At 35.3% G+C, this 10,025-nt stretch overlaps 1 protein-coding gene across 1 annotated transcript in view; it reads left to right on the forward strand.

The window, feature by feature from the left end:
• Nucleotides 1-10,025, forward strand: part of VPS8 (vacuolar protein sorting 8 homolog (S. cerevisiae)) — a 188,565-nt gene that overhangs the window by 48,773 nt on the left and 129,767 nt on the right. The window contains exons 16-20 of the mRNA XM_012730291.1: nucleotides 2,596-2,670; nucleotides 3,304-3,339; nucleotides 4,125-4,215; nucleotides 4,631-4,677; nucleotides 5,662-5,751. Coding sequence (XP_012585745.1) covers nucleotides 2,596-2,670; nucleotides 3,304-3,339; nucleotides 4,125-4,215; nucleotides 4,631-4,677; nucleotides 5,662-5,751 — 339 coding nt within the window. The remainder of the gene's footprint in view (nucleotides 1-2,595; nucleotides 2,671-3,303; nucleotides 3,340-4,124; nucleotides 4,216-4,630; nucleotides 4,678-5,661; nucleotides 5,752-10,025) is intronic.

Consider the following 10,025-nt stretch of genomic DNA (forward strand, 5'->3'; position numbering starts at 1 on the left):
GCTCAGGTGATCATTTTAAAAAATAGAGAAAAAAGGAGCATATAACTTTTTATGAGACCAGCTTGACTCTGAAAATGAAACCAGACAGATTAAAATAAAGAACACTGCATACCCATATTCTCATCACCATAGAAGCAAAAATCCTTAAAATACTAGCAAGTTGAAGTCAGCAGTATATAAAAAGAGTAATAAATCATGATCAAATGGTGTCTATCCATGGCATCCAAAGCTGGCTTGCCATTCAGAAATCAACATAATTTATCATATTAGGCCCTCCCTAGTAGCACAGTGGGTTGCTGCGCTGCACTGCGAAGCTAAGCCAAACCGTGGCTGCTTCAGTGCCAGTTCAGTCCCTGCCATGGAGGTGACCCACATGGCGTGGCAGACCTCTCCTGTTTTGCCCACTGCTTCCCTCAGCAGTGTACTTTGTAGATCTGCCTGTTCTGCTCCCCACTCTGTCTCTGGTGAATCCTCTTTCTGCCCTCACATCTCTGACCTGTACCCCACTTCTGTATGCATAAATAAAAAAAATTAAAAACCTTAAAAAAAAGATGACTATTAGAAACTATTTTTTACCATATTAGTTGGTTATAAAAAAAAAGTGATACTATCTCAAAAGATGTAGAAAAAACATTTGACAAAATTCAGTGTCTATTCCTGATAGCTCCTAGGAAACTAGAAGTGGTAGGGAACTTCATCAACTCTGAATCCCAGGTATCTAGAAAAATCCTACAGCTAACATTATACTTTAAAAAACAAACAGGCAAAATCACCCAATTCTATTCAAGACTCCTCTAGAGAAAATAGGGAAGATAGGAATGTGTTGAACGATTCCATGGGAATGCAGTAAGCAAAATCCAGATGGTGGGAAACTCTATGGAATAAGTGTTCCAGTTTCTTCAGCAAATTAAATTCAAGAAAACAAAGGACTAAGAAACAGAGAAGCAAACCTCTAGTTTCAAAGAGGCTTTGGAAATAACTCAGCTAGTTCCAATATGTGACCTTTCTTTGGATCTTAGTTCAGATAAGTGAAATGTAGAAGAAACAAACGCTAAACTAAAAACTAAATTCAACAATATTTGACCTGAGGGTACATTTCAAATTCAAACATTGATTGGATATTTGATATTGAGAAAAATATGTGTTACCTTACAAAACTATGTTAATCAAATGATGGTTATTTTATTTATTTTGGAAATAACATCCAATTTTTAAAAAATTTTTGTAGAGGAGTTGGGGTGTGGCAGGTGAGAGGATTCACCAGAGACAGATTGGAGAGTGCGAGAGGTAGATTTGTTGAAATATAGTGCTAAGGGGAGTGGTGAGAAAGACAAGAGAGGTCTGATGCACCATATGTGAAGTAGACTCCTTTGCCAGGGATCAAATCCAGGCCTTAGCAGTGCTAGTGCTGAGACTTAATCCCTAGGCCATCATGGAGGTGCAGGTGGTGGTTATTTTAAAAAGGACTCATTTTGTATGTAGATACTGGCTTTTTAGTAATACTCAAATTATATTCAAATCTGAGATTCACTTCAAAATTAATCTGCATTATAGGGGAGTCAGTACAAATATGGATGAAATGAGATTGGTGATGGGACTGGTTAATGGATACATGGGACTCATCCTTTTTATCTTTGAATATGTCGTTAAAATTCTGTAGTGAAAATTTAAAATTATTATAGTTATTAGTTATTGACTATTTACATATTTTGTGAGATTTACAAATTTAAACATTTAAATTTCATAGAAACTGTGCATGATTTTTCAAAGATGGGAAAACTTAATGTCAGAAGTTTGAAACATATTAAGATCATACCCAGTAGGAACAGAGCCAAAATTTACAGCCCAGATATAGCATTTTGTTCCAATTTTGCTGGACTGTGCTGACTCCCATATATGGTGTTGCATTGCCTTCCTGTTTCCTCTTGTGTTTTATGTTATTTATTTCAAAGAACCATTTTCTTTTTTTTAAATTCGCTTTCTTACGTAGTTCTTCATTTTTGTACAGTAACTGGTTTCTTCCCTCAGGTGTAGCCCCACAGGTCTTCCACTACCACAGCATCTGGAACCATCACTGTAGTCCCTTGTGCTCTTCGCTCCCGTTTTAACCCCCACTCCCTCCCTTGCCATATGTCTCAGATCTATGGTCAGCTTGCAAGTTTTATCCTTTTTTGACCGTTTGAAGAGCCATTTTCAGTAAGACTGATTCTTTGCCAGAAGCAGGAGCTACCTGTTTACCAATAATAGGCAGGTTGCGACCGTTTTCCTTTAGATTTAGAAAATGGCATTTTCTTCCATTTTCCCTATTATTTTGAAAGATTAAAGGGCCATATGTAAACAAAGTAACCTTTTTGCACTTGTCTTTTCTTCCACTGACCCACTGACTTTCAATTCTTTCCCCACTCACTTATGGGATGAAACCATATTGACCTAAAATGTTGTCTCTCTAGTTAACATTCTTTAAAACTTAGTGGTGGTGGGAAGCCCACGGGGATTACAATGGAGATACAAAAATGCACAAAGTGAAGAATATGTAAAAAACAAAACAAAAAATCTTAGACTTCTAATTGTAATGTAATTTTTTTTTTTTTACAGGCTTTGGTTGGAGAGAAGGCTTGTTATCAATCCATCAGTAGCTATGGTGGTCAGATCTTTTATTTGGGGACAAAGGTAAGCTCTTCTACTCTGGTGTGGCATTTGTTCATGTCAAAAATATCTGGGGCCAAAGAAGGTTTCTGGTAAAGAGTATATTGATGAGCATTAATGTAAAACTCTTAGGGGTTAGTCATGGTTTTTAACAAAATTTATCTTTTCACTTTTAGACTTATTTACATTCATTTAGATTCTGATATGATGCTTATTTTCTTGATGCAGGGGTATACTTTCACAACCTTTTTATTTCACAGATACACCTTATCATGTGTTGTGCCTTATAATTAAGATGACCTTTAACTTAGATCAGCTTAGGACATATTAAAATGCATTGAGGCATTTGGCTTATAACAAACTCACTGAAACAGAAACTGTTTTACTTGTCAGTTTATTCTAGTGCTTTTTAAAGAAAACAGTGTGGAGAAATATTTATTATTAAAATTTTAAAGATTAGACATTTCTTGTTTCCTGTCCATGGGATTAACTCCTCCTTAGACTGTAGACTCAACGACCTTAAAATGTTTGGTCTGGGCCATTATGAAATGTTTTTACTGAAAGAGATGGAAAATGACATGTAGGACTGGGGCAAATGTGTTTCCCAAATAGGATTATTAAAGATGGCCATTTCATTTCCTTCTCTTCATTTTCTAGTCTGTTTATGTGATGATGCTGAGGAGCTGGAGAGAGGTGAGTTCAAAGTAGTTCTTTATTTTAGAGCTTTTGAGTTGATAGTTTGAACAATTTGTATATTGACTTTGTAGAAAGAGTATTTTGATGTGATTTTTAACATCAAACAACTGGTTTGATTAAACTAAGTTAGGATTGGATTTGGCTACTTATATCAGAGGAAGCTAACTTAAGCAATATTTCTGTCCCATGTAAAAACAATCAAGAAGTAGACATTCATTCTGGTCTGGTGTGGCAGTTCTGTGGTCTTCTGTATATGATCTCACTCTACCATACTTGTCTACAGATTCTAGTCTCAAAGGATATTGTAGTGTTATTACTGGAGCGCAAGCTTTCAAGTTCACATTCCAGAAGGACTGCTTTTTAAGGTTATATCCCAGAAATACCAAGCAACACTTAACCATTGGCCCAAACTCAGTCATGCGGCCTCAAGTGGCTATAGAGCATTCTTGGAAATGTCCTTTAGATGGTGTGTTGCTCTCTCAAATTTGGAATTGTTGCTAAGGAAGAGAGAGTGATTGGATGTGGTGACAAGCAATTAGCTGTTTCTGCTGCAGTGATATTGTAGCTGTTTCCTGTTTTCCTACTTAGAGCATGTGACTGCCTACATGACCTCTGCAGTCATGGCACTTACTATCCAGTGCTTTAAGAAATGACTTTTCATGGTTACTGGAATAATTTAAAGTACTAAGCATCAACTTCTAGGAAGATACTAAGTAAACTAGGAATTCTGAGTGGTGACTGATTAGACAATAGCGTCTGCCCCTCTCATGTATTCATTTTAGAGAGTGGATCATCTCCTGAAACAAGATTGTTTTACAGAAGCCTTGGCTCTTGCATGGTCTTTCCATGAAGGAAAAGCAAAAGCAGTAGTAGGTAAGTTAACAGAGTACTGATATGGTATAGTGGACATTGTTTTTCTGGAGTAGAGGGAATGAGTAGTACTAATCACCCACAAACACTTTTAGTTTAATGGTCAAGTATTTTGCAAATAAGACATTATACAGTCTTGTTCAGGTTAGTAACAAGTACAGGATAAAGAATTTTAAATCTTGCCTTTCAAATTCTTTCATTTCATACTGAAAATTTACTATTAAAACAACAGGGAAGTGCACTGAGATACTATGTGGTCTGATAGATGTGAGGTACTTCTCTTGTAGTATATTAGCTAATGTTTTGAGAACTAAAGATTGTTATAAATATACTCTATTGTTAACACAGGTTGTAATAGGAGATCAAAAGAATTTCATTCCTAAAGATATGGACTAACTTTGATTTTGTTTCTCTGCAGGGCTGTCAGGGGATGCCAGTAAGCGAAAGGCAGTCGTTGCAGATCGGGTGAGCACTTTAATGGGTTTTTCAGTAGGGCACAATACAGATTTGCCTTTGGTATTTCCTAATACCTTTGATCACATTTAGGTCACTGATTCCAGTCAAAAAGAGGGTGTACAAAAAATCAAGTCACATTATAATTTCCTGGTGTCATTTTTTGCTTTTTTAAATCCCTTATCACCCTTTCCCCACTTTGCTCACTCTTTTATAATGATGGTAAAGTAGTAAAAAAGCCAAAGACGTAGAAAAGAAGTAAGAGAAGAACCCAGAGATCTGGATTATTTCCAAATCTAATTATAATCCATAGAAAGTTTATATATATATACATATATGTATATATATATATATATTAATTTTTGTAAATTGATTAGTAATTATGAGAAATATCATGCATGTAATGTTATATTGCCTGAGAGAGCGGATGAAATTTTATATTATTATTAATTGGTATTAATATGATCAATGCTGCTATTTACCATAAATTTTGTTTTCCTAGCCTGGACTTAGTTGAATTCATTTGCCTTAGTTATTCCACCTCCATTTTATTGTACAAGTGCATTGGTAAAAATTATATTCTAGATTAGTATAAGCATTTAGAAAAAGTGAGTAGAAATTAGTCACGCCTCAGACTCATGAATGATTTTCTTAGTATCTACTGAAAGAAATGACTGTGTCCTTTAAGGAAAGACCTGCAGAAGAGAATTATTGAAGAGCTTAACTTAATTTTTCATTTCCTGAGCAAGATAGATACTATTGAGGTTCAGAGTCTAGAGATACTTATTAGGAAAGATTAGCAAATTAGCACTCTCATTGGCTCAAAGAAATTAAGCTGTAGTTTTAAGAAAAGTGAAGTAAACCCATCAAAGTCTTTAATTATATTTTTTAATATAAAATAACCTCATCCTGCATTACTCAGGATGGATACGTAGATTAAGATTTTAAAAACTTGAGATATATTTTAATTTCTATACCAAGATGTTTTCTCTATAGATGGTAGAAATCCTATTCCATTATGCGGATCGAGCTCTGAAAAAGTGTCCAGACCAAGGAAAAATCCAAGTGATGGAACAACATTTTCAGGTATAACTACAGATTTTTCTTAATAGACATTGCTATGAATAAATCTACTATGAAGAGGCCTCTTTTATATTACTTGAGGATGAGACTTTAATGATAAGGTTAAATGTCTTTCAGTCATTTCAGAGGTTGTGGAACATTCTGAATCATTCAGTTTTGAAATAACAGGCGTACAGTCACATGGGAGCACATGAGTAATGTTAGTGCTTAAATTTACTATTAAAACAACAGGGAAGTGCACTTAGATACTATGTGGTCTGATAGATGTGAGGCACTTCTATCAGTACTGTGTGGAAGGGAAGGATGTAAGGGCATAGCTATGAACTGACACCTTGCAGTGGCTGATAACTGGCCGAGGACTAACATTTGTGTCAACTAATAGTTGGAGAGAGATGCTCCCAAGGAATTTAGTTCTAGAGCACTTGTGACTCAAGAATCGGTCAATTACCAAAAAAAGTAGATCATTTCTAGAATATGTCAATTAATGAAAGAGCTTTAGTTTCTCTTGGATGTCAGCAAATGGAAGTCAATGTGCAATTTGAAGACCCGCGTAATATTTATTATCCTAGATTTACTACTTGAAGTGAGTGCCAGTACTTTTTGCAAACCGGTGTTTTTCCTTCCTTGTTCCTAGAACACTCTCCCTAATCCTACCTGCTCTTTTAGAAGTATTTGAGGGCCTAATTCAGGGGTCAGCAAATATCTTCTGAAAAGAGCCAAATGATAAATATTTAGACTCTGCTGGGCTTGTAACTTCTTTGAGACTTTTTTTCCCCCAATTGTATTTAAAGCAACTCTTTTTTTTTTTAAAGGATTTATTTATTTGTGCATACAGAACTGGGGTACAGGCCAGAAGCTCAGGGGTGGCGAAAGGCTTCACCAGAGACAGAGTGGGGAGCAGAACAGGCAGTACACTGCTGAGGGGAGCAGCGGGCGGGTCAAGAGAGGTCTGCTGCGCCATGTGGTCACCTCCGGGGCAGGCGGGGATCGAACTCATGCGGAAGTGGCTTTAGCTTCTCAGTGCTGTGCTTTAACCCGCTGCGCCACCAGGGAGGGCCTAAAGCAACTCTTAAAAAATATAAAAACCATTTTTAGGTGTCAGCCATTCAGAAATAGACTGTGGGCAAAAAAATGGCCCAGGAACCAAAGTAAGCAATTCCTGAGCTACTATGGTCTAGGCACTGGGCAACAGTGAGTAAAATGTACATGGTCTTTGCTATCTTAAATTTACAAGGATAGTCAAATAATTTTTCTTGTGTGTGTTAATGGAAATATTTAGAAGAAATCTAGGGAATTTGAAGTACTAAAGAACAGGCACAACTTATATCTTTTTATATATCCATGTGATGGCCATGATTTTGGAAGGCATTATTCACATTTATAAATGATACTGAGGTGCAGAGAGATTAACTAACTTGTTCCAGGTCACATAGTGAATGATAAAGCTGAGATTGGAATTTAGGTATTTGGGATTAACCGTTCACATCTGGCCTGCCATCCTGTACCACAAAGCATTTAGTTTGCTTATATAAGCATATTAAATATATTAAATCACTAAAGAACATTTGAGTAAGAATGTTCATCTGGTTTCATATCCATCTACTGTTTACTAATAGTATGAAATACAGTTATATTATGACTATTCACATTTCAAGATCCAATAGAATTTTAACCCAGAATACTGTTTGAACAGTCTAAGCCATTGTTAATAATATGTAAGTAATTTTGGATCAATTTTCAACTAAGGCATATTCGATTAAGCATGGATGCCTAAGCAAAGAAGACACAAATTTATTTCACTCAGAACAATTTTCTTCTGAAAAAAGTGATCTTCAACTCATTAGAGTAAATGAAATACATTTGTAGTTGACCACAAATCTGTTTTAAGTGTTTAATCTTAAATATTTAGTCATAAAATGATCACAAAATAATTAAGTAGGTTGACTTTGAAGTGTATTTTTTTAAAAAGAAGAATGGATGTAGGAAACTATCTGCTGATTATCCCAGTGTGGTTTATGAACATTTTCCATGAGTTCAATTAAAAATTATGTTATACTCATTAACTTCCTCTTTGAAAGGAATACAAGGACTGTGTATTCGTGGAATGCCTATTACATGACATCTTGATTTCATAGACGCATTTGTCTAAATTTTCCATTATCCTCATGGCTGAAGTAGGTACATAGTAAGTGAATTTGCAGCTAGATGACCATTCTTATTCAGTGTTCTTACTCAGATTAGTTACATCTTAAGGATCTATGACATTCAATTTTTATCATTGATTTGAGTAAAGATTTAATGAATCCAGATTCAAAATAACTTAGTAGATTAGAGGGACAATCAAAATTGTTATGAGATGAAACTTAACCATGAAATAAACATCAAAACTTGCATTAGATTAGAATAAATTATATGAACACTGAATTAGGTCAATTTAGGGAAGCATTCTTTCAGTTATAAGCCAATAGTGTGTTAAGCAATAGATAAAAGAAAGTAATAATATTGCAGGCTACTGTTGGAAGTAAAACTTGAGGTATTTTTATGGACTATCGATAGGGTAGTGGAGGTTTTAAAAACAACAGATTAAAAAAAAATGGGTTGTTTGAAGAGAAAGTACAAGGGGACATGGATGCCTTCAGATGATGTAGGGCTGTTATGTGGGGATTCACTGTATTGCTGCAAAGGGAAGACTAGTGTAAGTGGGTGAAAATTAAAATGACCTACTGATGATGAAATAACTCTGGACTTACGAACTTCCCACTTCTAAATATTGAAATAGAGGGAGGGTCACCAATTTATCATGTGTGTTTTAAAAATATTGTCTATGCTGGGAAGGAAAATCTAAGTTTCTTTATGAATATCAAAAATCTGTCATTGGAACCAGGTTACCTGTAGTCCATAAAAAAGCTCCTGGTCAAGACTTTTCTGTGTCAAAACACTGAAAATTTGTATTTTACCAGCAGGTGGCGCTCATGCCTGTTGCCTCAATTTTAATCTTTACCTTTGATGAGGAGCCTCACCTTTTCCTTACAGTCAGAATATATAGTGCTATTCAGTATTTCTGCTTTTCGGTCAACTAATATTTTGTCCCATCTTAACTATAGAAGATAAATTTTTGTGATTTTTTTTGACAGATTGCTGCTTTTGTTTATAATTGGAAACTAGTTTATCAGTGCAGTAACTAGACGGATGAAAGGAGTTAAAGTGGTCTCTGTCTCTTACATCTTGAGCCTAACCTTTTTTCTGGCCAACTCTTTCCTATCCCAGAACAAAATCAGAGAGCAAACAGATCCCTCTTTGCCCACGTCATCTCCTTATGTCTCTTGTTTGCACGTTCTTTACAGAGCCAAACATCTTGTAAGAATTGTCTTCATTTCCTCACATCCCTCTCATTCCATGTCTATAAATTCTGTGGGCCCCTTTATTCCTCACATTATAGGCCTTTACTAGCATTCAACACAGTTAATGACTTCTTCAAACAGTCTGTTTGTTTGGCTTCTCTGCTATCAGTTCTGCTAGCAGTGTTCTCAAACCCAGAAGCTAGACAGTTGACTATAAGAACATTTTCATGTGCTTTGCAGTTATTTTATCTTACTATCCTAATTTTCATTTATAAAACAATGTAAAGATATAAATAAACATGAGGGTTGTTTTTTTTTCTTTTTTAAAATAATATAATAGTTTATTTTTACATCATTTTGTATATATATTTTTTCATCTCAATAGTAATCCCCGTGGGTTTTCCATCATCGAGTCACCCAAGTGCCATCACCATAGTCCCATGCACTTCCTTTTTTTCTTTTATTAAAGGAAAAAACCTAAACATTTATTAAAACCAATACAAGCATATGAGAAGAGGGGAAAAGGAAGAAGAAGGGGAGAGAACATAAGGCATTTTAAAACTGTGTATCAAGCTGGAAGAATTTGAAAAATAATTTCATAAGATCTAAAAGGTGAAAGATTATTTTGGTCATTATCAAGCTCTCTTTCTAGCTTCATTTTAGATTTCTGTGAGAAGCAGATCATTTGAACGCCATCATTACATAGCAGCTATTAGCAGATATTTTTATATTAAGAATTTATACCAAAGAATGGATAGAGACTAAAAGCTGCAGTGTGAGGCAACAGGAATTTTTCCTTGACTAATTCATGTTTCCTGAATTGACTTAAGGAATGGGAAACAGAGTTGCTTCATTCCTAAGGCTTGCTTAAAATGTTGAGTCTGGGTCCTCCCTGGTGGTGCAGCAGGTTAAAGCACATCACTAAGAAGCTAAAGC

Source organism: Condylura cristata, unplaced genomic scaffold, assembly GCF_000260355.1.
Source record: "Condylura cristata isolate star-nosed mole 26May11 unplaced genomic scaffold, ConCri1.0 scaffold00003, whole genome shotgun sequence".
In the NCBI taxonomy this organism is placed as follows: Eukaryota; Metazoa; Chordata; class Mammalia; order Eulipotyphla; family Talpidae; genus Condylura; species Condylura cristata.